Genomic DNA, 27,959 nt, shown 5'->3' with positions numbered 1-27,959 from the left:
GATCCCAGAGTTTAATCACGCATTGTGCCTGTGGCTTGTTACAGCAAATCCTCATTAGAAGGAACTGGAGCCCGGCCCGCGTGGCTCCGGTTGAGCATCGACCTATGAACCAGGAAGTTACAGTTGGATTCCCAGTCAGTGCACAGGCCCGGGTTGCCGGCACCATCCCCAGTGTGGGGCGTGCAGGAGGCAGCCGATCCGTGATTCTTTCATCACTGATGTTTCTATCTTTCTTCCTCTCTGAAAGCAATAAAAATATTTTTTTAAAAGCTAGTTTACCGGTTGTTGGAGCCGCCACCCTCCTCTCCACGTAGGAAGTCTGCACCCTCACTCCCACATTCTATCTAATCTGCTTGCTGATGCACCCCCAATGCTGAAAGCAGCATCTGGCCTGTGTCATGAGGTCAGTATATCCTGAAGGGACAGGCGCTGAGGACGAGGTCAAATGACTGCCGTCCCGACCTGGCCCTCACTTGCTCCTCTGCCCATCGGGGTTGCAGCTCTGCATTCTCCTTGTCAGTGTAGATGAAGCCAGGCAAGGAACTGTGCCCATTCCCCCTAGAAATCTTGGAGGACAGTTACCAGGTGAAAAGTAGAACTCAAGAAGGAGGAGAGACTCCAGCTGAAACTAACGCATTGAGGCTATAACCTGCCCGGCACTGAAAGAATAGGAGGAAGAACCCGTGTCAGAGGCCGCTGTGCATGTCCCTGCAGATGGAAATCGTTGTTTCTGAATTAGCCACTTCCAGTGAGCTCACCCCCCTCTTCGCAGAAGCTCTGAGCTCTGAGGTACAGGCACGGAGAGCGGGGCCAGGGACAAGGGTTTAAAAACCCTCTGGGGCTACAATGACTGACAACGCCAAACGCCCTCGTCCAAGACCAAGGAGAGACTTAACCTCCCTGCCTCACCTCCCGCCACCTGCCGGGAGTCTTCATGTGCCTGGGTATGTACACCACACAGCTCACTCTGCCACTGGCGGCCACATTTCATGGTTTTAAAATACAACGGGGCTATCTGCTTTTTTTCTCTCTATATCTGCTTTTTATCTAAATAAAAAAAAAATACACTGGCCTTGAACTGTGAGGATTATAAGTTGAAAGCAAATATATTATTTACAAGCTGCCATTGCCAGTTTTGCTCAGTGAATAGAGCTTCAGCCTGTGGACTGAAGGGTCCCGGTCCAGTTCAGGTCAAGGGCACGTGCCTGGGTTTTAAGCTCCAACCCAGGTGGGGGGCGTGCAGGAGGCAGCGGATCAATAATGCTCTCTCATCATTGATATTTCTACCTCTCTCTCTCCCTTCCTGTCTGAAATCAATAAAATATATTTTTAAAAATAAATAAATAAAGTAAAATTGTAATGTGGTAATGGTTGCACAACTCTTTAAATTCACTAAAATGATTAAATTTATATTTATTTAAAAAGCCTTTAAAGGCAGTTACTCTTAACACAGCAAAGTCCTTGAAATGGTAATGAAATTCTATTTATTTCACTCAGTGATGCTGGTGTCGGGGTGCACCTGCTTGAGCACCTTGTGCACGTACACCGAGTGGCTCTCCTTGCGGCTGCGCTTGCGCTTCTTGCCGTCCTTCTTCTGCGCCTTGGTCACTGCCTTCTTGGGGCCATTTTCGGGGGCGGGCGTGGATTTTGCTGGCTCAGGCATGGCATGGAATTATAAGGGCAAGAAATGTGGGAGGCTAACGGAAACAGAACAAAGGGAAAACCCGGGTACTTACGGTACCCATATGCAAAGACTCACAAATCTAAACTCTGATTGGAAAAAATAAATAAATAAACTCTGATTGGACCCAAACTGGCCAAAGTATGAATAGAATATATATTAGGTATTCCTAACCTCCCTTTCTATTGGATGAAACAAACACTTTCAGGGAATCCTATAAATAAAATCAATTTCTTAAAAAAAATATTTTTATGATAGAACCATTTTTAATTTTGAAAATCAGTGGAAGCCATGGCAGGAAACCCTGCCATGTAGCCGAGTGCAGCCCTGAGCACAGCTTCACGGGGTTTGCCTCAAATTGTACAGGACGCCCCTGTCTCTCCCGCCAGGAACATTTTGAGTAAATGTGCAATGAAGACCCTGGGTCGCTGCCATCTATTTATTTTTTCTTCTTCAAAATAAATAACTTTTATTTTGCTTACTTTCCTTTAACAAAGCCAAAACCCGAACATGCTACAAAATTGGCCTTCGTGCTCTTACTCCCCGCCCCATTCCCACCTCCCAGCTGCAATGGTCTTTTTGTCTAACACCAGCTCCCTCCCTGCCTCCGGGCCTTGCTCTAGCTCCGTCACTACTTCAGGGATTAACTCAAAAGTCGCCTTCTTGAAACCTGACATCTGCTACAACATGGATGAAACTGGAAGGAAATAAGCCAGTCACACAAAATACTGCTGCCATCTATTCCAAGGTTCCGCATTGGAAATGCTTCCTTCCTTCCTTCTTTCCTTTATTTTTTTTAATGCTTTTTCATCCGTTCCTGCTTATACAGCCCAGCTGACATTGTAATGCATCCAAACCTAACGGTGGAGTCAAATGACCATTTGAAGTCGAACTTGAAAGTAAAGCGCCAGGGATGCCAGGAAATGGGAACTTTGCATGAACCCTGAATGATACCGCATTCTGCACGTCTTCCCAGTATATCCTACAAGCACCTGCTACAGAGAACTGGGAATTTACCGAAAATACAGTGAAATCGATCCCGGGAGAGGCTCAGACAATGGATTTAACAGGGGGGCGGGGCGGGGCCGGGCGGGGCGGGGCGAGTAACAGGAGCGGGAAGAAAACCGGTTAACCGCACAAAATGCCGGTGTTTCAACAAAAATTAAGCTCTTTCTCTTTCAAACACATTGTTTTCCAAACAGGAGAAAATCTCAATAATAATAAATGTCTCTGGGTCAGACTTTGTAAACGTGGGAACATCACTGATGAAACTGATAACTAAGAAAATAATTTTCAGGGGCGGGGAAGACGGCCTTCAAATTGACCAATCAGAGACTCGCAGGTAACGGAAATCCCACCCTAATACGGCGGGATCACGTCCTGAAATTAACCAATCAGAGCGATTCTGCTCACGTATAAATACAGCGTCCGGACGCCCACTTCAGCCCACCGACTCCGCTCCTCAGTTATGGCTCGCACCAAGCAGACGGCGCGCAAGTCGACGGGCGGGAAGGCGCCCCGCAAGCAGCTGGCCACCAAGGCCGCCCGCAAGAGCGCGCCGGCCACGGGCGGCGTGAAGAAGCCGCACCGCTACCGGCCCGGCACCGTGGCCCTGCGCGAGATCCGCCGCTACCAGAAGTCCACGGAGCTGCTGATCCGCAAGCTGCCCTTCCAGCGCCTGGTGCGCGAGATCGCGCAGGACTTCAAGACCGACCTGCGCTTCCAGAGCTCGGCCGTCATGGCGCTGCAGGAGGCGTGCGAGGCCTACCTGGTGGGGCTCTTCGAGGACACCAACCTGTGCGCCATCCACGCCAAGCGCGTCACCATCATGCCCAAGGACATCCAGCTCGCGCGCCGCATCCGCGGCGAGAGGGCGTGAGCTCCGTCCCACCCACTTGGCGCCAAAACCCAAAGGCTCTTTTCAGAGCCGCCCACCGCTCAATGGAAGAGCTGTAAGCCAAGGAGAGACGTCTGTCCCCGAACAGCGCTGTAGCGGGCCGGGTCGTAGTGGGGGCAGCTGCGTGGAAGTGGTGCTGTGGCCGCCCCACTCTGCCCCACCCGAGGACTCGCCCGCTGTCGCTGAGGCGGCTTGCGCTGCATTTTCCGGCAGGGTGCGTGGCTCTGCTGTCACTGACAGAGCTGGGCACTGCTATTGCACCAAGTGAGTCCTGAAATTATAACTGAAGGTCTATTAAGGAGTTAAGGGCTTGTTGCGCAAATTAGCGCATACTCACTGCAGAATTGCACCCGATGAAGTTGAGTAGCTCGCCCTTACTGCATGTCCTCAGCCAGTGAAGCAGCATGTACGTGGGAGAATACGGCCGGGGGCTGTCTGCGAGCGCACGTGCCCACGGGAGCGCAAGTGAAACCGGTGGGGAGTGAATGAGGCTTGCACTGCAGTCTAGATGAGAGTATTTTGTCCAAGTCCATTGCCTGGTGATTGTGTAGGATGTCACCATTCAGGATTGGGTCAATGGACTTTATTTGAAACCAACAAATCAGTGTTTGCTTTTCATACAAACAGGGAGGGTTGGCTTTGTTCCGGCCATCCTGGTGGTGGCAGATCCCTTTGGCTGAGGTTTGTTCTATGTCGATACATTCATTTGTAAGTATTGCCTCTACCTCAAAAGTAAACTGCATTTCAAAACTTGATATTTGTAATCTCAAATTTCCTGATGGGTTCTTGGCTGTTAATAGTCCATGGTGTCTAGGTCAGCGTGCTTGGTATGTCATAAGTGTAGATGGTAATGGACAAACACCGACGACCCCAAATGGCATCACTGTGCTAAAAGCCCCAGACACCAACCCAGATTTAATACTTGGCCTAACTGTAGTCTCAACCCCTCCCAGAAACATACATAATCTTAACCCGTGTGGGACTTTCTGGTCCAGCGCCAGGAGGGTGATTCTGCTCAGCTCATGTTTCTAAACCACAGTTTTCTTACCTGTAAAACAAGCACTTCAATCAGGCCTAATGCAAATGCTTCCTAGTGAGGCAGCCGGAGACGTGCTTTGTAAACTGTAAGGGATTTCAGCGGTGGTATGGTCACTTCGACCACTCAGTGAATGACTACTTCCCCCCATAATTCTTATTCCTCCTCCCTCTTCATTAAAAGCCTGACTCTCTCATGCTGGTTATTAAAGACCTCACAGCTGTTTTCCCGTATTCCCTACTCCATGTGGTCTCTTTTCAAGCAGATTCTTTTGAGTAACAACCTCACATTCTCCCATTTTCCCAGGTATTCTTTCTCAAGTGGAAAGTAGGAAGAAATTATGAGATGCAGCTGTCACTGGGAACATTTTGAACTGGTTAGAAAACACCTGCTACAGGCTACATACTTTAAAAAAAAAATAAGATAGTAAAAATTAAATTGTAATCCAGTAGGGGGTGTTATAAACAAAGTATAAGGTGAAGAGACATTCCACCAAGATACTGTGCCCCCTGGAAATGGGCTTAGGGATACAAGACTCCTTTTGTTCTTTAGACGCGATGGATGTTGTTTTCAAAAGGATGTTGGTTAAGTACTTGATGCATACAGGATAAGAAAGCAACATGAAAACATACCCAGAGTGTATTTGAGCTTGTAAAATAATGCGTTTCATTAATAACACATCAAATAAGGAGCAGCAAGGAGTAACCAATATCATTTTCAAAAATTTAGTGTAAATTTTATTTCCAAGATAATTGCAATCCCTGCAGAGCGATACAAAAACATCAGTGGCTGCTCTGCTGAAGAAGTCACAGGTACTGCAAAATCCACGGTGATTGGTTGCCTACACACATAATTGAAAGAAATGCTGAATTGCATTGAGAGTCCCTGAAAAATGTTTCCCCTACCCAGGTTCACACCCCCAAATGTTCTGTAGAACTGAAGATTTTGTCAGATTTGCCAGTAAAATTAAGTGAACTTCCCTGAAATAAGTGATTAATAATAATAAAAGCTCAGTCCCAGACATGAAGTGGAAATGGTGAGACAAGTGCCCATATTGTGTGCCCTGGCCACGCCCAATCCAGTTCTCTGCCAGCCACACTGCCCTGCCTTCCAGGACGTTCTTGTTTTCTTTACCCTCCAATTCCTTGCCTGCTCAGCAGGAGACTACGGCTCCCTAGGTCCTCGCCACCATCTGCGGGGAAGAAATCGGGCTAAGGGGGCCACTTACAACCCCCCAGAGGAGGGCGACTTCCACGTTCAGTCCCTCAGCCTCAGGGTGGCAGCTCAATCATGGGCAGAATAACAGTGGATACCCTTCCCCCAAAAGAACTCCACTGCCCTCAAGAGGGAAAAAAGCAAGGGTTTCAACTGCCTCACAGACTATACAAGACTTAACATCGCAATCTCTCTAATGGGTACTTTCTCTGGAGCCCATGCGCGTGAGTGCACGGGGACGTTCCGATTAGCTCTCAATAACCTCTGCAAACCACTGCGGAAGGAAAGTTTAGGAAAAACACAGAAACTTGAATAACCCTTTCCGCGGATCGGCTTGTTGCAATAACTACTTTCCCCTTCTAACGAGTCTGGGCGCGGGAAGCAGGGCGGCAAGACTCCCAGGCGCCCCCTACAGCTGGCGGGCCGCAACGACCAGGAGCTCACAAGCTAGGGGGCAGAGCGTGTCCTGCCCACTATCCAGGCTGTGCTGCAGCCCAAGGCCGAGAGCCACGCGGTCAAGGGCAAGTGAACAGGTGAGACCACTGTCCCGGGCAGCGGATGCCAACGGCTCTACCCAGAGCCCCGATTTCCCGGAAGCGACTATGATTGTTCCTGGGAACCCAACAGCGCTCACCCGTCTCCCACCACCACCACCACCGACCCCACCTACCCTCCCCAGGGTAAGGGCATCATTCACTTAAAGGAAAACACAACCAAATGCAGCCAGCTCAGCTCTTTTTCCTGAAATTAGTGGGTGGCTCTGAAAAGAGCCTTTTGAGATTTTCAAAGCAGGACCTGCCGCAGTAGCTTCACTTCTTCTTAGGCGCCGCTTTCTTGGCCTTCGTAGCCTTGGGCTTGGCAGCTTTCGGCTTGGGGGCCTTGGGCTTGGCGGCTTTGGCCTTGGCCGCGCTCTTGGCCGGCTTCTTGGGCTTGGCGGCCTTCACCTTCTTGGGGCTCTTGGCTGCTTTCTTGGCGCCCGCCGCCGCCGCCGCCGGCTTCTTGGGCTTTTTCGGGGTCTTCTTGGCGCTCTTCTTGGGGGTGGCCGAGCCCGCGGCCTTCTTGGGCTTCTTGGCCGCGCCCGCGGGCTTCCTGGGCTTGGCCGCGCCCGCCTTCTTGGCCTTGGGCTTGGCCTCCCCGGAGGCCGCCTTCTTGTTGAGCTTGAAGGAGCCCGAGGCGCCGGTGCCCTTGGTCTGCAGCAGCGTGCCCTTGCTCACCAGGCTCTTGAGGCCCAGCTTGATGCGGCTGTTGTTCTTGTCCACGTCGTAGCCCGCGGCCGCCAGCGCCTTCTTGAGCGCGGCCAGCGACACGCCGCTGCGCTCCTTGGAGGCGGCGACCGCCTTGGTGATGAGCTCGGACACGGGCGGCCCGGACGCCTTGCGCTTGGCGGCGGCTGCGCCCGTCTTCTTCGCCTTCTTCTTCACCGGCGTTTTCTCCGCGGGAGCGGGAGCGGCAGGAGCCAGGGGAGCCGTCTCCGACATGTTTCAGTTTCGCCCGGAAAGACCACAGGAGACTTGAACCGTCAGAGGAGCGTGGCCCGGCGCGGGCGGCGGGGGTTTATATAGCGAGGCGCTGGGTGGTGATTGGCTGGCGGCTCCGTGCGCCGTGCAGCCTAGCCCGCTCCTCCGCTCAGCCGGGCTGCTGTGTTTCTTTCCCCTTAAAAAAGGAGAAAAATATAAGAAATCTGTGCACGAAATCATGAGGGATTTGGGGGAAACGGGTCCGGGAGCCTTCAGGCTTCCTTCCTGCCTTCTCCGGCGCGCCCTGCTCCGCCGCCGGCCCCCTGAAACTTTCCCGATTCCCCCAACTCTCTTGAAAACTTCAGTCAAACGGAGACAACTTCCCGCTTTTCCTTAAAAATACTACTTCTCTCCGTCTCCTTTGCAAATATTTCTTCCAGAACATAGTTCTTCACATTCTTGACTTTGCAGTTTTGTGTATATGAGCGGATCTGTACTCAAATGGACCCAGAAAATAGTTTTTTTCGCGAGAGCAATAGCACAGCTCGCCTGCGAGTGCTTCGCCCTGAGCCCTGGGAATTGGCAGAGGGGGACGGGAATTCAAAGTACACGATGGACTACGACCTATATTGGAAAAAATGTTGGTTTGATTTTTTTAAGTGTTGGAGCGACCAGTGTGGAAACTGGGTTTGATCCCATTGTTTTTGGTGATTTAACCATTTTTAGGAGGGACGAGGGCAAGACTGCTCCGTGCATGTTTTGTTTGTGTGTTGTTGTTTTTTTTAAATAACCAGTTCTAGCTAGTCATCCATCTTCTCTTAAAAGGTAGCCCACTCGATTTTTCAGACCTAGAGTGGGCATCGGAGGTCACCCCCCACACACCTACCCACAAAGCATCAGATGGGCAGGTCCACCTCAGTTGACCAGCTGTGAGCAGGAGAGCCCTGCGGAAGCACTGGTGTTCATCCCTCCCCTTAAAATTGCAAGGCCTTCAGGACAGACACCCAGTCCACCAGATTGGCCCCCCAGTACTTAGCATGCAGTTTCGAACATAGTTCCTATATTCCGAGATGATATTCAAAATACAAAATGCATTTGACCTTTGTTAACATTGCAAGTCGGAACCCAGAGGATTAGAAACAAACGTTTCTCACTGAAATCAGTGCAGGAGCCCTAGCTGGTTTGCTGGGTGGTTAGAGCGTCTGCCTGCAGACTGAAGGGTCTCGGATTCCATTCCCATCAAGGGAACGTACCTGGATTGCAGACTCAGTCCCAGGCCTGGTTGGGAGGCAACCAGTAGATGCATCTCTCTCACACTGATGTTTCTCTCTGTGTCTTTCCCTCTCCCTTCCTGAAATTCAATGGGATGGGGGGGGGGTGGTAAGGATTAATAAATCACTGCATGAATTTTTGTATTTCCCCCCGGGGCCTTTTCATTAACAAAGTCTGAACCAGACTGTCACAGCCTAAATCAATAAGCAGAACCTGCCCACTTGAGGGACTGAACAAACATTCCATCACAGGCATGACCGGCTCCCACTCATCTCTTTCTTTGCAACACCATAAAGCTAATAGAATTCAGCAAATATTGGATAATTATGCACCACTTTATATTGTCCAACTATTAATTCGGTACCGGCACCACACCTCATGTTGTAATAAATAACCAAGTAAAGTATTGGGGTGTTGTGTTTCTTCTAATAAATACCCCTATCTCCAAAACTCTAGTTATTCTAGCCTCGATTCTATGTGATTTGATAACTTTTTCATATAAATCCAAGACAAAATACTCCATTTTAAAGATGCCACAGTTAGTTGTATAAAAGTCACTTGGTTTGATTTTAAAGTCATTGATTGGCAGACACTGACTGGAACCAAGTCTCTGGTACCTGAAACCACGTTATACAAACACTGTACAAACAGGGTGGGTATCGGCTTTGGTCACGGGCGCTCTCCGTCTCCCTGGGCAGGAATGTTATGCGTGTCTAGAGCAGCGGTTCTCAACCTGGGCTGCACGTTAGAATCACCTGGGAATCTTTTTAAAATCCTGATTTCTGGGCCTCATCCTCCAGAAATTCTGTTTCTTTGTGACTAATGTTGTGGCCTCACCCCATAACAAAGAAACAGAATTTCCGGAGGCTGGGGCCCAGAAATCAGGATTTTAAAAAGATTCCCAGGTGATTCTAATGTGCAGCCACGGTGGAGAACCACTGCTATAGAGGAAGGGGTTGTTATCTTCAATAGCATCATTGCCAATAGCTATTATCACAAACATTAATGTTTGGGTTGCCAAAGCAGAAATGCCTGAGGCCGACCGCGGTGAGGGATTATAAACGTATTGGGTCATCTGGATACAAGATGAGCTGAGCCCCAAAATGGCATCATAACCCAGGGATGGGAAGTCAGAGGTTTTAACATGGAGCAGTCTAGGAGGGCTTTTTCTGGGCAGAGAATTCCTGGGTGGATCTGAATCTTGGGGAAAGTCCAGAGGGGAGAGATAATGGTCTTAACACGTGGCATGTGGTCTCAGCAAAAGGGATGCAGGTTGTGAGTGGCCTAAAGGTCAGTTCCCAGGGGAGGGGATATTGATACAATTATTGGATCAGACCTAACCATTAAATAGTCCCTTTTCCTGTTCAATCTACAGCTCAACATTATCTACACCTAATGATACAATTAAAATTCAGATTTTTAAAAGTTCCCTATTTGGGTCATCATGGTAGTCATACTATTCGTTGTTGAAAATGGTTGAAATTGTTCTCAGTTACATATACTCGATGTAAGATAAGTGCGAAGCATTTTCTACAGCAGACGTCCCCGTTTCATTCATGTGCAACTCTTCCTGGAGCCCATGGTTATTTAGGTCACGAATAAGGGAGAAGACGTGGGGACGTAGGGCCTTTTCCTTCCCTGTTTGCAGCTGGTCCCTGCCCGGAGGGCAATCCCTGAGACCATTGCGTTCACCAGAAGAGCGAGCGCCTCCCCAGGTGTTTACAGGGGGGTGGGCCGCGCTGCCTACAGTTCCTGTTGTTGCTTGAGGTCAGGCCCTTCTCGCTGGGACTGGAGGCGTGGGGGTGGGGAGTTCTTGAAAGCCGGATTACGTCCCATGGGACTGCCAACTTGAAAACCTTTCCCTGTCGTTTTGGTAGCCTGCCGAAAAGTTGTGCTTGTACTCTTGAACCCTAGATCTGCATACATCTTAAAACGGTGGATTGTCCACGATCCTGGCGTGAACCATTTGCTCTGTCGATGTGAAAAGCAGCTGAGAGAAACTACAGGTAAGCGCTGCACAGCTCACTCGGGACCTGCGTTCTCTCCATGGCAGTGTTAACCCGCCCTCCCCTCCGTGAGTGATGGTGAGCGATACAGGTGCTGGCGCTGTGCTTAAGTGTCCGGGAACTGCAAAAGTGGCCGCGCTGAATAAATACCAACAGGGCAAAGGAGATAGAACGCTGTAGAGCAGACAGGGGCTTTGTGTTCGAATAAAGTGTGCAGAGGAGCCCTGAGAAGTCACAGCTGTTTTCATTTCCTATCAGATGTCTCCTCTGAGGACACTCTCCCACTTGAAACTCCCCTCCGGAGCACGGGGGCCGGGAGCATGGGCGCCGGGAGCATGGGGGGCCGGGAGCATGGGGGCCGGGAGCATGGGGGCCGGGAGCATGGGGGGCCGGGAGCATGGGGGCCGGGAGCATGGGGGGCCGGGAGCATGGGGGCCCGGAGCACGGGGGCCGGGAAGATGGGGGCCGGGAACACGGGGGCCGGGAGCATGGGGGGCCGGGTGCATGGGGGCCTGGAGCACGGGGGCCGGGAGCACGGGGGCCTGGAGCACGGGGGCCGGGAGCATGGGGGCCTGGAGCACGGGGGCCGGGAGCATGGGGGCCTGGAGCACGGGGGCCGGGAGCACGGGGGCCGGGAGCATGGGGGGCCGGGAGCATGGGGGGCCGGGAGCACGGGGGCCGGGAGCATGGGGGGCCGGGAGCATGGGGGGCCGGGAGCACGGGGGCCGGGAGCATGGGGGGCCGGGTGCATGGGGGCCCGGAGCACGGGGACCGGGAGCACAGACTTGTTCTAACCCCAAAAGCATTTTAGGACAGGAATAGCACTCCAAGCCTGGATTTCTCCCTTAAAAAATAACTTCTTTTTCTTCACCTTTTACCGTCTCTACCTTCCTCCACTACCCTCCCTTCCCCCGCGAGGATTACTCCTTTTCACGGTGCAAACAGTGCTTCACAAATCTGGTAGCAAAAGTGGAAATCCCAGGAACATGGCTGCCCTTCCTGGAGCGCCCTCCCTCCCCCCCTTAGGAAGCTGCACGCGATGCCTAGCGCTGCGCTTGCGGGCGGGACCGACCCACGTGCGGCCACGTTCACTAAGAATAGCCAGAGTTGTAGGATCAATACTTCTCCTTCGCCTTTAACCAGTAACTTCGTTCTGGCCTCTCTCCCTTTTGTCGATAAGGGCGGCGTGACCGCCTCCTCACAAAGGGTCACAGTGGTCAGGACGCGCGTACAAAGCCAATCCCCGCGACTGCGCACAGCGCGGGTCTGGCGGCCACAGGAACCCGCGACTCTGCACCCCGAGCGGCGGCGGGAAGGAGGCAGCCCCGGCGCGCGTGCCCCGCCCCCTGCGCGTTCGGCTTCCTGAAGCGCCCGCGGCGCGGGTATATAAGGGGCTGCGCCCAGCGCTGGGGAACAGAGTTGTGATCTGCGTTCTTCCTTCACCATGTCCGGTCGCGGCAAAGGCGGGAAGGGCCTGGGCAAGGGCGGCGCCAAGCGCCACCGCAAGGTGCTGCGCGACAACATCCAGGGCATCACCAAGCCCGCCATCCGGCGCCTGGCGCGGCGCGGCGGCGTCAAGCGCATCTCCGGGCTCATCTACGAGGAGACGCGCGGGGTGCTCAAGGTCTTCCTGGAGAACGTGATCCGCGACGCCGTCACCTACACGGAGCACGCCAAGCGCAAGACGGTCACGGCCATGGACGTGGTCTACGCGCTCAAGCGCCAGGGCCGCACCCTCTACGGCTTCGGCGGCTGAGCCCGCCCCCCGCCCCGGCTCCCCCCAAAGGCCCTTTTCAGGGCCGCCCACCTGGTCTCATGAAGGGCTGTGAGCAAACAACGAGCCTCAAGGTAACTTGTCGGGTTTATGGTGTAGTTAAAACATATGTATTAATTTTAGAGAGGAAGGGAAATAAACACCAGTGATGAGAATCATTAATCTGCCTCCTGCACGCCCCACACTGGGGAAGGGAGGAACCCACAACCTGGGCCTATGCCCTGGCCGTGACCCCCTGGTTCATAGGTCGACGCAGCCACTGGGCCACACCGTCCGGGCTGTAATCACAACTTTTAATAGACTCCTTTGCAAAGTATGGCGGTTTTATTTTGGGAGCCATTTGGGGTGATCCTGGCTTAAGATGGCGCCTCCCAAATGATCCCAAAGAAAACCGGCTGGGGCCCTCGCGTTTGGAAAGTCCCTGGTATGCTACCCCCTCGAGCCAATGGCCTTGCGGATGGCAGCAGTTCTCTGGTTTGTTTCTTTTGTTTGTGTTCCCGGAGCATGAACTTTCACTTTCCCAGAAGGTTCCCCTGACCTGGCTCCCCGCGCCCTGTAGAGGGCGCCTGATTTAACTCACCTCCCTGCAGGAAACGCCAACAAAGCCGGGGTGCAGAGGCTGGGAAATGCAAAAATAACTGCAGAAGGACACCTGATTGTCGCCGAGTGCATTCCTGAGGTCGCGAACCCTAGCATGGCGTAGGTCATTGCTCATCTGGCTGCTTTATTTCCAACAAACGCTCCTTAACGTGTTGTCAACCTACCGCCTTCCCATCTGCAACCGTGAGCGCGTCCTTCATTTTTCTAGGCAGAAGGAGCCTTTAGGTCGCCCCCTGCTCCCCCTCCCGCCTGCGACCTAAATCCTTCCCCTCATTTGTGCCCCTTAACCCCACAGTGAAAACTGTTACGGGGACAGCGTCCGTCTGTGCCTGTTAGGTGTTAGGATGGTTGCTCATGGCGGCACCTTCCATTTACAGTAACGAGGCTGGACATTAAGCAGCTGGTGAACCTATTCGAACTACAGTGATATCTCTCCTGGCTCCTCCCCTTCCATATGTGTCTTTTCCCTTCCCTTCGGGGTTCTTTGGCTGATCTAATAATTAGATTCACAGAATAACAGGAGAAAAACGGCTTTTATTTTGTACATACAAGAGCTCCAAAAAATATAAGACCCAAAGGCAGTTGAGGATTGTCTGCATCCTGAGCTGAGGAAGAGGAGGAGGGAGGGGCCTGGGGCTGCAAAGGGAGGGGGGACTCACAGGGGAAAGAGCAGCTGTTTCCTTCTAAGGATGCCCTGTCCTACACGAAGGTCAGCCAGGTCACAGTTAGTTAGCTCTGTTAGTAGCTCCCTGTCTGGGACAGGCCCACTATCTAAATTCTCTTTTTATGTTTTTATATTTTTTTGTTTTAATATATTTTTTATTGTTGATAGTACTACGGATATCTCCCATTTTCCTCCCAGCCCCTGCCCCCACCCCAGTGTCTTCACCATCCTACTGCCTGTGTCTAAATTCTTCTAGGCATAGAAGTTTTTCCTGAGTCTGCTGGGTCTTTGCCTTGAGACCAAAATAATTCACATGACAAATAGCATATTTTGGAGCAGCCTATTCTGCTCCCCTTCAGTTTTATTTTTAATATATTTTTATTGATTTCAGAGATGAAGAGAGAGAAACATCCATGATGAGAGAGAATCATGGATCAGCTGCCTCCTGCAGGGCCCACACGGGATCAAGCCTGCAACCGTGGGCGTGTGCCCTGACCGAGAATCAAATCGTGACCTCCTGGTTCATAGGTGGACGCCCAACTTCTGAGCCCAACTTCTGGAGGGTGGAGGTAAAGCCTGACTTCCCTGCAAAGGCAGAGGAACATCTAAGAAAAGCCTCACCACAACCACAGAAGGGAGCAGGAGAGCCCTGTGCCCTGGGGTCTTTGCTCCCTGGGAGGCCAGGTGCTCCCTGGGGCCAGACCCCCTGGCCTCCCACCTCAGCTCCACTGTGGGCACAGATGTCATTATACACCCCGGGCCTCAGTGCCATCTCTTACATGGAGGTCATAACGCTGATGTCTCTCTTCTGGCTCCTTTGAGTATTAAATGAGCCTAATGTGTGCACATTCGTACCTTAGAACTGGCTGCTCTGTCAGTCACTTTTATTCAAGTAGCACAGACAGAAGAGGAGACGGGAACATCGGACCATCTTCTCTAAGGGCCGAACACCACACAATGACTCTGTTACCTGTTCCTCGCCTTTCGGGTGGAACATACATGATGCAGCCTTGGCAGCCCCCCGCCCCCGCACCTGTATCCGGAGGCCAAACGTCGGAGAAAGGACACTCCTGGCAGCGTGTCCCCACAGGGCCCTGCAGCCCTTACAGATCCGGTGCCGATGGAACTGCCGATTCCGTATTTCCTCCGGAGTCAGGGAGAAGCCATCAGCAGAGCGACCAGGAGGCAGTTCTCCTCCTAAGCTGCCATCGATACTTTTCTCAGGAAATATACCACCAAACTTCTGGGACACGATTATTGTATGAAAATACCAAAACTGTATTTTAAATATAGACCAACTTTACAATCATTTTCGAAAGAATTTTGAACTGAAAATATTCAAGAACATCCAAATCGTAATATATTTACTTTTATAATATTCATTGCAAATTGATTCCTTAAATTCAAAATATTGTGGCGTGTGGGGATGGCTGCTGTTTTGGACACGTGACAATTAACTGGTTAAAATATATTTTTATTGTTAATAATATTACAGGTATCTCCCATTTCTCGCCCCCCCCCCCTTATCCTCTCCACCCAGCCCCTACCACCCCCCCCCCAGGTCCTCACCACCCTATTGCCCCTGTCCACGGACTGTGCTTATGTCAGTTGTCTTATGTAGATGGCATTTCCCCGGGTGTCAAGCACGACTTGTGCGTATGATCACCTCCAGTCTCCATTGGAAGCAGCCGCCTCGGCCTTTGCTCTGCCTCCTGTCCGCCCTCCTGCGCTCTGGTTTCTTTGTCCGCCCTACGGCTTCTTCACCGGCGGGTCAGTGTTGGGATCGTTTGCCAAATAAACTAAATGGAATAAAGGATATTGAGATTTAAAACAAACAAAAAAAATAGTTGTCTATAAAAAAATACTTTTGTCAAGCATTAAAAAATACAAATTATTTAGTTGGCTGACTTACCAACCTGACAACATACTTTGTAAACATATTGCAGTGTTTGGTCCATAATAAAAACCGAGGAAAGACAGCTTCCTACCTAAGCGGCCCAGAGTCACAGCGGGAAAATGCGCCGGAGGCGGGGCGGGGGGGGGGGGAGGCCCCGAGAACCTGTGGCCGCAGGAGGGCGCTCCTCGCTCACAGACGCACAGCGAGGCCCTCGGGCGCCGGAGGGTGGACGCGTGGGGAGGCCCCGGGCCCCTCGGGCTCCGCGGGGGTAACTCACCCCGGCCTGGCCTCGGGCGGGGGGGGGGGGCCGGCCCGGGAATGGGGGGCCGCAGGTGCCAGTGGTCACAGCGGAGCGTCAGGAACCAGCGCCCGCGGTGCCGGCGATTGTCCTGTTAACGGTCTGGGCCCCCGCGGGCGGCGGGCACTCCCGGCCCCAGGTCATACACGTGTTTACTTAAACCCCCACCCACCCCCACCCTAATCGCCACCCCCACCCTAACTCCCACCCCACCCCCACCCCACGAGCAGCCCCACCTCCACCGGCCCAACCCCACCCCCGTCACGGGGTGAGCGAGCTCAGCGGCGCCTCCCGCCCCCTCGCCACCCCCGCCCGTACCTCCTCCTTCCACGGGGGGTGCGGGGTCCCTGCAGGAAGAGCGGGGGCCCCACGGCTGTCTCCCCTCCACGGAGGGCTCAGGACTGGCTGGGACCACCGCCCCGCCGCCCGTTCACTTGCTCTTTCCCGTCCGCCCGCCCCCGTGACCCCCAGTTAAGGCCCCGCTGACATCAAACACGAGGAAACGTGTCCACAGCAACGCGAGCGCGACAGCCGCGAGGGCGTGGGCCGCCCTGGAAGGGCCTTCGGTGGGGAAGACTCGGCGGGTGGAGGCGGGGCCTTGGCCTCCAAGCCCAGCGCTCAGGCCGCGGCCGGAAAGGGGGGGGGGGAGGGAGGGGGGGAGGGGGAGGGAGGAGAGGGGAAGCGGGGAGGGGAGGGAGGAGGGCGGGGAGGAGAGAGAGAAGGGAGGGGGAGAAGGGGAGGAGGGGGAGGGCGGGGGAGGGAGGGACGGAGGCCGGAGCGGGAGGAGGAGGGGGGAGGGAGGCGGGAAAGGCAGAGCCTGGGGCCGCGGGAGGGAGCCCCTCCTCCCCGGACGCACAGCGCGGCCTCCAGGCTGAGTTAGGCCCCGAGTTCGGGCGCCGACCGCTGAGCTAGTGAACGGGACTCACACGCTGCTGGGCCTCGGGCTCAGGGAGGGCCCGGGACTGAGACCGGCCCAGTTCAGACCCATTGGAACCGGAGCCGCCGGTGCTGGAGGGGGTGACGGCCACTCAGCGCGATGCCCGGGAGGAAGCGGGGGGGTGAACCCACAGTGCGCAGACCTGCCTGACGGCCCAGGCCCAGCACCGAGCAGTTTCCCTGGGAGCTTCCCCTTGAATCGACCGGAGTCCCTTTGGGCAGAAGGTGCGGCCACGAGCGGTCAGACGGCTTCCGGGAGCCGCTCCTCCCCAGCCAGCGCCTGGGACGCGGGGCCTCCGCAGAGGAAGGGGTGCCCCAGGGAACAGACCCTTTAGGGGTGGAAAGCGCCCCAGTGTACGAACTCCCGCAGCCCACCACCCCAACACACCCCAACAAAGCACGACAGTGCGCGCAGCTCTTCCGAGAGGGGGTGGGCGGCCCTGAAAAGGGCCTTTGGGGGGAGCCGGGGCGGGGGGCGGGCTCAGCCGCCGAAGCCGTAGAGGGTGCGGCCCTGGCGCTTGAGCGCGTAGACCACGTCCATGGCCGTGACCGTCTTGCGCTTGGCGTGCTCCGTGTAGGTGACGGCGTCGCGGATCACGTTCTCCAGGAAGACCTTGAGCACCCCGCGCGTCTCCTCGTAGATGAGCCCGGAGATGCGCTTGACGCCGCCGCGCCGCGCCAGGCGCCGGATGGCGGGCTTGGTGATGCCCTGGATGTTGTCGCGCAGCACCTTGCGGTGGCGCTTGGCGCCGCCCTTGCCCAGGCCCTTCCCGCCTTTGCCGCGACCGGACATGATGACCGAATAGAAGTCAGACCCTCTGTCCCCGCGCTGGGGACGGCAGCCTCTTAAATAACCGGTGGGCGGACCTCATTGGAGCAGAGGGACCGGAAGAGGCGGGAAACCGCCCGAGTCCCGCCCCCGCTGCTGGAGCCTCGGGGAACGCGGGGCAGGTGTTCTGATGTTTAGAAAGTAAATTCTGACCCGGAGCGTCCACCGTGCACCCGAGAGAAACCAGTCCGCTTGGAGGCGTGCCCATCCCACGGGCATCCTGGGCCATCCCCACCCGGGGAAGAAACAAGCCCAAACCCCGAAACAAGGGAATTGGTAAAAGGGCCAAGCGACCCACCGGCTGTGGCTTCGGAATCCACGAGCGGTCGCTCTCCGGCGGTTTGGGGCCTGTTTGCCAAACCGGGTCTTGGCGGCCTTCTCCACACGCAGGAGAACACTCGTCAGTCAGGCAGCCATTGAGTGATTGTAGGAAACATGTCTGGCTGGTAGTTCTTTGACAGAAAACTCATGCCGCCCAGACTTCTGTTTCTAAGGCAGAATATTTATAATACAGGCAGCACTGACGCACAAGGCAGGGTTCCAGGGCATGTCCAGCCTAACCCGAGCACGGGCAGTGCTTCCATTCAAACAAGCTGAGCTCATGCATTTAAACAATGGGGGTCCCGGAGGGGAAGAATGTGGATTCCAGGGGCTCAAGCCCTGTTCTCCGGCCTAAGGCAGAGGGTGGAGGGGTGCCCGCCCTTCCCTGGGGCTGGCTCATCCAATTCCAGGAAAGCTGTCATAAGCGCTGAAGCTAGGAGAAGGAATCCTACGCAAGTGACAGTGATAAGGATGCAGCCATTCCTAGAGGTTTGCATTATCTTTAAAAATCGCTGAGCGACTGCATGAGAGCGTTAAGATACAAATGCTGCCCTTAGAATGCATCAGGATGTTCAAAGCAAGAGATGGTTGTGACTGTGAAAAAAGTAAAGAAAATTCAACGGAGTAAATTTGAGAATCTAATTCGCTTTATTACTCAATTCGTGAATCAGGCAGCACCCCAACTACAGCTAGAAAGGTGCTCAGAAGGGTGGTACCAAAGGGAAATTTTTATATAGGAACAAGGATGGGGCAAGAGAGCTATTAACAAAAGAAAAGAAAAGAGAAGAGAAGAGAAGAGAAGAGAAGAGAAAAGAAAGGACTTCTCTTGGGCCCAGGCATCTTCTGTTTGGGGGAAGAGAGTTAGAGGACTTTTATCATGCAGATTGCCTCCTGCCTCCTCCCAACCTTTTTTTGGCCACTCCCCACCTAAGCATCTCTAAAATCCTAGTGCCCCCCCCCCATATACTTCTCATTATTCAAAAAGTGAGCTCCTATTCACGTGGAGGAAGCCTAAAAGGCCATGAGCTTGGTCTAAACAAGCTTCCAAAGAACATGGCGTCCATGAAGGAGAATAAATAAAAGAACGAAAGGACAGTTTGAAATACTGAGAAAGAAATCACAAAGAAACTGCTTAAAAAATAATAATGATATGAAGTGATAGGAAAAAAATAGCAAATTTTTGAAACAGAGAGCTGAAATGCATAAATATGTCACAATATATATTTATATACTGTATATAAGGCCCCTAGAACCTAAGAGATGCAAAAAAATCACTGTTAAGAACTCATTCTCCAATGGCCCCCGTGGGGTGTGTGCCCCACTTTGGGAACCACTGCTCTAAGGGGGTGGAGGGGGCCCACATGACTGATTCCCTTAGTGCTTCAACAGAAAATTCCCCAGGGGTTGATTAAAATTACATTTCAAGGAGAGGTTGAAACTGCAGTTAGATCCAGTGTTAAATCTAGGTTTGGAATCCGGTGTTTAGCTTGAGCAATAACTGCATTTTTTTGTACTTCAACATCATACAGTTAGGATGTCCCAAGCACACTGCCCTAAACACCATGGATCAACTCAGCCAAGTTCCCCACCAGAAAATTTGACACTACAAATATCAAACCTTGAAACTGTTTACTTTAGAGGTCGGAGCAGCAATATCTCCAAAAATCACATACCAACATAAAGTGACTAAATCTAAGCCAGATGGGTATTTCACCACTAGGGCAGCCAGAAGAAAAACAAACAAAACACCCTCTGTTGTTTACACGAAAAAAAACACACACACATTGATTTGTTAAGCAAGGCATACAATCCTAAGTGTGGCTCAGTGGTTAAGCATCAATCTATGATCCAGGAGGTTGCTGGCTTGATTCTGGTCAGGGCACATGCCCAGGTTTCGGGCTTGATCCCCAGTGTGGGGCGTGCAGAAGGCAACTGATCAGTGATTCTCGTCATTGATGTTTCTATCTCTCTCCTTTCCTCTCCGAAATATATCTACACTAATAAAAGAGAAACATGGTAATTGGCGTACAACCGCTACCCTTTTCATTGGCTAATCAGCAAGATATGCAAATTAACTGTCAGCCAACATGGCATCCGGCAGCCAGGCAGCTTGAAACTAACATGAGGCTTGCTTGCCTCAGTGACAGAGGATCCTTGGAGGAAACCAACGTTCCCCACCTGCTGCTGCAAGCCTCTGAGCAGGCAGTTTAAGAAACATTGTAAGAAATACCGCCGGACTTCAGCCAGCAGATTCGCAACATTGTAAGCAAAGGCCAGAAACCTACTTTCAGCCATGGAGGCCTAAGAGCTGGAGCCAAGCCTCCAGGTAAAGCTGGCCCAGAATAAAAAAGAAAAAAAGGAGCAGTTGGGAGCTTCAGTCACTCCCAGCCTGAAAACAGCCCTCAGCCCCTCACCCAGACTGGCCAGGCACCCCAGTGGGGATCCCCAACCTGATCCAGGACACCCTTCAGGGAAAACCAGCCAGCCCCACCCATGAACCAGGCCTCTATCCTATATAGTAAAAGGGTAATATGCCTCCTGGCACCGGGATCAGCGTGACAGGGGGCAGCGCCCAAACCCCCTGAGCAGCCCTGCTCTGTGCCTGATAGGGGGGAGCTCCCCAACCCCCGCCCCCCCCCCCACGGGCCCTGCTGTGTGTGTGATGGGGTAGAGCCATAACCTCCCCATCGGCCCTGCCCTGAGTGTGAGAGTGGCGGCGCCCCAACCCCCTGATCGGCCCTGCTCTGTGGGTGATAGAGGGCGGTGCCCCAACCCCCTGATGGGCCCTGCTCTGTGTGTGAAGGGGGCAGCGCCCCAACCCCCTGATCGCCCCTGCTCTGTGGGTGATAGAGGGCGGTGCCCCAACCCCCTGATGGGCCCTGCTCTGTGTGTGACAGGGGGTGGCGCCACAACCTCCCCATCGACCCTGCCTTGAGTGTGACAGGGGACGGTGCCCCAACCCCCCAATTGGACCTACCCTGAGCGTGACTGAGGGTGGCATCACAACCTCCCAATCTGCCCTGCTCTGAGCCCGACCAGGGGCTGCAGCTAGGGATTGGGCCTGCCCTCTGCCACCCGGGAGCAGGCCTAAGCCAGAAGGGCATTATCTCCCGAAGGGTCCCAGACTGCGAGAGGGCACAGGCCGGGCTGAGGGATCCCCCCTCCCTCCCGAGTGCACAAATTTTTGTGCACCGGGCCTCTAGTTTTAAAAATAAAAAAGTGAAATGGGCTTTTTTCCACTGAGCATTATGCCCTTGAGACCCAGCCATTTGCCAGCAGCTTCCCTTGTTATGCTGAGAAAGACCCAGTCTTATTGATGTATGGGAATTTGTGCTGTCAACATAGGAAACTTTCAAACCTGCACAGAATTTTTGTTTATTTTGAGCTAAACAGAATTGCCAGGAAGGAGCATCTGAACAGATTGAGGAAAACGCTCTGGAAAACTGTGGTTTTACCACTTATTTTATTCATCAGAATCAAAGGGGGAGATGTAAGGTGGTTACATGAAATTCATTGGCGATAGGTAGGGAGGTGGGAGAAAGCAAAGCAGGGAAACCTCTGGGATTGGACACAAAGTAAAAGAAGCAGACACATACTTCTTTGAAATTTGTGGCTATAGGATAGTTAACATTAAACAATTTTTTTAAATTCTTTATTAGTTAAGGTATTACAAATGTGTCCTCATCCCCCCCCCATTAAATCCCCATCCTCTTCCCCCCCCCCCCTCATGCTCTCATCCCCCTGTTGTCCGTGTCCATTGGTTTGGCGTAGATGCACGCATACAAGTCCTTTGGTTGATCTCTTCCCCTTGCCCCCTCCCTCCCCTACTTTCCCTCTGGGGATTAATAGTCTGATGGCTGTTTCTCTGTCTTTGGATCTGTCCCTGTTCATCAGTCTATGTTGTTCTCTATAATCCACAAATGAGTGAAATCATGTGGTATTTATCTTTCTCTGACTGGCTTATTTCACTTAGCATAATGCTCTCCAGGTCCATCCATGCTGTTGCAAAAGGCAAGAGTTCCTTCTTTTTTACCACAGCGTAGAATTCCATTGTGTAGATGGACCACATTAAATTTAATGTTAACATTAAACAATTAACACCATAAAATAAAGATAATGGGATTTGTGGTTGCTGCCCTGGGGGGGATTGTCCTGGCATTCCAAAGGTGGGTTATCCTAGATGCAAAATGACAATAGATTCAGTTAAGGTAAAAACTCACTTTTGTCAGGAAAGATACCAGCTGGGGCCCTGACTACCCGCCACAAATCGCTTTTAGTTAGAAAGTTTTCATGTCAGCTCGCCCTATGTGGATACTTTCCACTTCTGCAGGCCTCCCCCCTTCCCTGCAGCCCCCCCTTCCCTGCAGGCCTCCCACCTTCCCTGAGATTGTCGGGTGTAGCCTATGGCCCCTTTTTCCTTTTGTTTTCCACCCTGTAATAAACATTCGTCCATGGAAAGCTAATAGTACACAGCTGTTCCCACTTTAGGACTAATACTAATGAAGCTTTTCTAAACTTTAACAAGTACAGGGGTTGTTTCTACCACCTAAACACACAACCCATTTGGGTTTAACTTTGTATTTCCTGCCTTCCACCTTAAAATTACGATTCTTAAAGGGGTATTCCTGTCGCTATGATAACTGGTAGCCTAATAACCCTTTCCACATTCACGTAAAAGCACATGTGTTGCCATAGCGCTTGGAAGTTAGCTTCAAGGCAGAAACATACGGCACGGGGCAGTCCGATGATCCTGAATCTGAATCCTGGGTCCTGCAGCTGAGGACTGGCTCCAGCAACAACGTGCGGCTGTTGTTAAACTGCAGGGAATGCCAGGTCCTGGCTCCTGCCGGGGATTCGGTTTGACTCAAGTGCGGAGCCATTGACTGAACAGATGCCATTACTTACCAACCACCCCGGGCAGGAAATCACATCTTAACGTGAGCAAACTTACTAAACCCTACACGCTGCATAGCCCGAGGTACAGGACTTCCTTCTGGGGTTGAAGTGGGAAGCTTGGCCTCCCTGGTTGAGTAATTCCAGCAAAGAAAGGGTTACGCAAGGACGATGGCTTCAGGCCTAGTGGCAATGTACTTCTCAGAGGGTGCAGGCTGCAAAGCTGAATGCCTGGTTAGAGCTTTGGCGACAATTCCAGGCCTCACATGGGGCGAAGCCAGCTATTCCAGTAAGAGAACAGCCACGCATTAGGCTGGGGCTGCTGCTATATAGGGAGAACTGGATGCAGGCAAGCGGCCTCTGGACAAAGAAATTCGGCAACCACAGCGCCTATCCCACCTGGAGGTAGTTCTGTATGGGGAACAGATTCCGGTTTTGCCACAGCTCTCCCATTGAAACTCTAGGCGGCTCTGAAAAGAGCCTTTGGGTTTTGGCGCAAGTGGGTAGGACGGAGCTCACGCCCTCTCCCCGCGGATGCGGCGCGCGAGCTGGATGTCCTTGGGCATGATGGTGACGCGCTTGGCGTGGATGGCGCACAGGTTGGTGTCCTCGAACAGCCCCACCAGGTAGGCCTCGCACGCCTCCTGCAGCGCCATGACGGCCGAGCTCTGGAAGCGCAGGTCGGTCTTGAAGTCCTGCGCGATCTCGCGCACCAGGCGCTGGAAGGGCAGCTTGCGGATCAGCAGCTCCGTGGACTTCTGGTAGCGGCGGATCTCGCGCAGGGCCACGGTGCCGGGCCGGTAGCGGTGCGGCTTCTTCACGCCGCCCGTGGCCGGCGCGCTCTTGCGGGCGGCCTTGGTGGCCAGCTGCTTGCGGGGCGCCTTCCCGCCCGTCGACTTGCGCGCCGTCTGCTTGGTGCGAGCCATAAGGACAGATCAACAACACAGTTCGGAACTGAAGCCACTGTTGGCCTCGCTCCTATTTATAACCTCAAACGCCTCCTGATTGGTCCGAATATTCAAATTCCGCGCCACGAATTAAGCAACGTAACGGGCCGTCTGATTGGCTATCGGGTCTATTAAAAAAATGGAAAGTTGCTCAGTTATCTTTTCACTGAGTTCTCCGCCCTGGACCCGCCCTGTATTTAGGTATTGATCGCTCTCCTTAATCGGCTTTTTGAATCTCCGGCAGTTTTTAATCTCCTTGTTCTGATTTACACTTGGGAGGAGGTGAAAGTGAAAGTTCCAGGGGTTTGCCACCTTCTCAAAAACTCCGCGTTTGAATTTGCGCAGTTTCGACCTTTATAAAAGCTTCTGACTTGAAAAGTATTAGATTTCTGCAGCACAAGCGCCCTCTTTCATCATTTCTAACCAAACAAACACTGGTATTTCTCTCATATGCTCCGTCGCCAAGAAACAGAAAAATCCCACCGCTGAAGGTGAGAGAGTTCTTTGAAACTTGAAAAAGCTTTAGTGTCGCCGGCTTTGACCAGACGGAACGGGGAATGTCAGCAGCATAATTTGGAACAAATTTAATATACAGCTAACATCTAGATGCTTTTTTCCAGCGTTAGCAACCCGGTCTCTAATTTGGCTGGAAACGATAGTCAGGAATTTATATTACACTTTGTTCAGATATGGATCGAGGCAGAGACAAGATTCATGAGTAGATACGATTGATAAGACATTTATGTAGTTGTTTGCAGTGTTATGAATAAGAAAACTTTTCTAAGGGAGGAAAAAAACACCCAGGGCGGCTTCCTCATTAACAGGCAGTCAGTAAGATTTGAAATCCCCTTGATTGCGTTGAAGGTTTCTATTGGATGATTTCAGCCAATCAGAGATTGAATTGGATTAAGCCCTTATTTGCATATAAGCCATACAAATATAGGCCGGCTTTGAGAGCGGCACCCATTCTGCTGGTTTTTTGTCTGAGAGCTGAGCACCATGCCCGAACCCGCCAAGTCCGCGCCCGCCCCGAAGAAGGGCTCCAAGAAGGCGGTGACCAAGGCGCAGAAGAAGGACGGCAAGAAGCGCAAGCGCAGCCGCAAGGAGAGCTACTCGGTGTACGTGTACAAGGTGCTCAAGCAGGTGCACCCCGACACCGGCATCTCGTCCAAGGCCATGGGCATCATGAACTCGTTCGTCAACGACATCTTCGAGCGCATCGCGGGCGAGGCGTCGCGCCTGGCGCATTACAACAAGCGCTCGACCATCACGTCCCGCGAGATCCAGACGGCCGTGCGCCTGCTGCTGCCCGGCGAGCTGGCCAAGCACGCCGTGTCCGAGGGCACCAAGGCCGTCACCAAGTACACCAGCTCCAAGTAGGCGCGCGAGCACGCGGCCTCACTCCTGACCCAAAGGCTCTTTTCAGAGCCACCCACGCCTTCACATAAAGAGCTCTAGGGCGCGCCGCTTTTCTCACCTCTAAGGAAATTCCTCGCAGGTATGTTGGGGCAAATTGGGTATATAGAGGTCGTGTGCTTTCTGACTCTAAGTTATTCAGGCTGGTGTGATTAAGGCTGATTTCTGGCATATAAGGAATTGGGCGGAGGCCATGGAACCAAAAGAGGGTCCTTGGAGAGTACCTCAAACCTCTAGCCGTGTGGTAGGCAATTTAGACTTGGAAGATTAAATAGGTTTTACAGGAGGAAGGAGATGAGAAGGAAACCTGAAACAGGCCAAAAACAAGGCCTGTTTGTTGTGGGTAATGTCTTTGGCTTTTGCAGTCTTCCCTTAACAGGCTGAGAATCAACAGCGCTGTTTCAGCTGCGGAATTTTAACATGGCCTCCACGAACAAGTGCACGGGTACCCGAAATGTTGGGCTAGGAGGCCCCCCCCCCTCCTGGGCTCTCCTGTGGGATCACGGGGCTGAGGTGGCCTTGGTGCAGATTCTTCCTAATTGGGGTGCTGAGTGGAGACACTAGGAAACTGTTCACTCCTTGAGAGCCTACATGACAGGTATTAGGAAAAGAGCAGTGTCCTCAACGGGCGTGTCACCTCGCTTGGACATGTAAGGTGATCAAACCAGGGGGTAGCGTTGCCAAAAGCTGACATGACTTAACCTTACATTCCCAAGTTCCCTGGAGGCAGCTCTGGGAGATGGAGGAAGAGAAATGACAAGGGAAGACAGCAAGAGAGGGATTAACTGAGGGTGTGGAGTGCACATTTCAATGTTTGGACTGTCGTTAACAGGTTGAGTTTATTTGGTCCAACATGTTTGCTCTATGGGAGAGATGCAGGGCCAACTGCACAGGCTCCCGACGGCTGGGCCCCTTCCCTGGACTCTGGTTCTCAAGTCCACTGTCTCCGCAGAGAAGACAGTCCCGGGAAGGGGGAAGGGAGGGAGAAAGATGTGAGACTTGGCTGCCCATTTACAATGGATCTGAAATGTGTTCACTTGCCCAGTCTCTTCCCCCCTTGTTTCTGGCTGTGCGTTTAAAATTAATTCAGTGCAATTAAGTCATGGGCCTCGGGGAACTTGTGTTGGTCTGTGACCCTTTCTGTTCCATCGCCTTGGAAATGGCCGGCCTGGCAGTGGATTCTGAGGCCACCATTGCATTAAGGTGATTTCCCACCTGCCATTCTCGTCATTCTTCATTGGCCCTGACCAAGATGTTGGCACCAGCTACAGCCCTCACATTCAGATTGTCTTGAAGGAAGAAAAAAGGAGAAGGGGATACCCCCACCATTTTTTTTTTTTTTGAAAACCTGAGGGATGGTATAAGATACCATTGACCAAAAATAATGGCCGTGCCTCACTGCAAAGGAAGGTTGGGGTGTTTAACTACTAAACAAGAAAGGAAAATAAATTTCAGGGGACATGGCACAGGTCATGTCTAAAAGCAAGAGAGAACATTGTGGAGTTCTTACGTCTTCAGAAGGACACGTTTCCAGTACAACGGAAATGAATTGTAAATCCTGACCAGAATTGTTTCCTTGGGAGAGAAAGTAAGATAATACAACTCTCATTAAAATTAAATGATCACTTTGCAGTAAATACTGCTTGAGAGCGTACGCAGCTGTGTGCAGTCAGCACGAGGATGAAAGGTCAGACTCAGTGCCTTCTGTGGACGAGGTCAGACTGAGTTTGGCGTCTCAGCAGTGATTGAAGCATGCTACTATTTTCATATACTTTCCAAGTATAACCATCTGCTACAACAGCTCCAGTCCTATCTGCCTCAATCCTGCCTTTTTTTTTTTCTCAGCTCATTTAAGAAGATATACCAAGTTCTAATGAGCAGTCAGCATTGAGACCTCAGATCTATAATAATATCAAACTGCCTTCGGTGCACATTGTTGTGGGTCAGTGCTTCAGAGAATAGCTAATTCTATGCCGGGAATAGAATTAGCTATTCTCTATTCTATGCTGTGATTTGCAAATGCTTACTCCTGCTGAGGATTCACAGAAGACTGACTTTCTTGTTGAGACCAAAACCACCCATTTAAAGAGTAGGTTCCTAAAACGCATTCATGAGAATCACCCCAGGAGAACTGGGGACAGTGTTCATTGAGGGGCCTGGGTGGGTCTGAGACCACATTTCTAGCAAGATCCAAGCGTTGCCCAACCTGGGACATTACTCTAGGGCCTAGACCAGCCGTGGGCAAACTACGGCCCGCGGGCTGGATCCGGCCCCTTTGAAATGAATAAAACTAAAAAAAAAAAAAAAAAAAAAAAAAAAAAAAAGACCGTACCCTTTTATGTAATTATGCTTACTTTGAATTTATATTAGTTCACACAAACACTCCATCCATGCTTTTGTTCTGGCCCTCCGGTCCACTTTAAGAACCCATTGTGGCCCTCGAGTCAAAAAGTTTGCCCACCCCTGAGCTAGACTATCAAGTCCTCAGGGCAGAGCCTTCCGTTCTGCCACCAATACGCTCATTAGAAATCCGTATTGTCAACTGTCATAAACAATAACCTCATTATTCTGTGTGAAAAAGGACAAATAAAGGATAAATATTTCACAAGAAAGCCAAAGCTGCCTCACTCTAACTGTACATTGACATGGGAATGACATAAAAAAAAAAAAAAGCTAAGGTCGCCCCAGCCGCTGCTGCTCAGGGGTAGAGCCTCCACCTGGGAACCAGGAGGTCACAGGTCAATTCCTGGTTGGGGTACATTCCCAGGTTGTGGGCTTGGTCCCTGGGGTGGGGCGTGCAGGAGGCAGCCAATCAATGAT

At 52.2% G+C, this 27,959-nt stretch overlaps 6 protein-coding genes across 6 annotated transcripts; 3 read left to right on the top strand and 3 right to left on the bottom strand.

Moving 5' to 3' along the window:
* Positions 1-2,923: 2,923 nt before the first annotated feature.
* Positions 2,924-4,179, top strand: LOC308534517 (histone H3.1). Its single transcript, XM_081113035.1, has one exon. It carries the CDS (start codon positions 3,150-3,152, stop codon positions 3,558-3,560), a length of 411 nt encoding a protein of 136 aa, XP_080969161.1. The 5' UTR covers positions 2,924-3,149; the 3' UTR covers positions 3,561-4,179.
* A 2,408-nt stretch (positions 4,180-6,587) lies between these two features.
* LOC308534436 (histone H1.3-like) lies at positions 6,588-7,307 on the bottom strand (the record flags this gene model as incomplete). Its single annotated transcript, XM_081112938.1, has 1 exon — positions 6,588-7,307. The coding sequence occupies one exon, from the start codon at positions 7,305-7,307 to the stop codon at positions 6,639-6,641; it is 669 nt and encodes a 222-aa protein (XP_080969064.1). The 3' UTR covers positions 6,588-6,638.
* Positions 7,308-12,008: 4,701 nt separating this feature from the next.
* LOC308534387 (histone H4) lies at positions 12,009-12,320 on the top strand (the record flags this gene model as incomplete). The annotated part of the gene is made up of 1 exon (XM_081112875.1): positions 12,009-12,320. One exon carries the CDS (start codon positions 12,009-12,011, stop codon positions 12,318-12,320), a length of 312 nt encoding a protein of 103 aa, XP_080969001.1.
* A 4,894-nt stretch (positions 12,321-17,214) lies between these two features.
* On the bottom strand, positions 17,215-17,526 carry LOC308534365 (histone H4; the record flags this gene model as incomplete). The annotated part of the gene is made up of 1 exon (XM_081112851.1): positions 17,215-17,526. The coding sequence occupies one exon, from the start codon at positions 17,524-17,526 to the stop codon at positions 17,215-17,217; it is 312 nt and encodes a 103-aa protein (XP_080968977.1).
* Positions 17,527-23,291: 5,765 nt separating this feature from the next.
* On the bottom strand, positions 23,292-23,702 carry LOC308533934 (histone H3.1; the record flags this gene model as incomplete). The annotated part of the gene is made up of 1 exon (XM_081112167.1): positions 23,292-23,702. One exon carries the CDS (start codon positions 23,700-23,702, stop codon positions 23,292-23,294), a length of 411 nt encoding a protein of 136 aa, XP_080968293.1.
* A 1,020-nt stretch (positions 23,703-24,722) lies between these two features.
* On the top strand, positions 24,723-25,103 carry LOC308533790 (histone H2B type 1-C/E/F/G/I; the record flags this gene model as incomplete). The annotated part of the gene is made up of 1 exon (XM_081111905.1): positions 24,723-25,103. One exon carries the CDS (start codon positions 24,723-24,725, stop codon positions 25,101-25,103), a length of 381 nt encoding a protein of 126 aa, XP_080968031.1.
* Positions 25,104-27,959: the final 2,856 nt, after the last annotated feature.

This window comes from Myotis nattereri (genome assembly GCF_964212035.1).
Source record: "Myotis nattereri genome assembly, chromosome: 18".
Lineage (NCBI taxonomy): Eukaryota > Metazoa > Chordata > Mammalia > Chiroptera > Vespertilionidae > Myotis > Myotis nattereri.
This window is presented reverse-complemented; position numbering and strand designations above follow the sequence as displayed.

What these genes read in the sequence shown, in the direction of transcription:
- LOC308534517 (XM_081113035.1), top strand. Translation starts at nt 3,150, where the DNA reads ATGGCTCGCACCAAGCAGACGGCGCGCAAGTCGACGGGCGGGAAGGCG.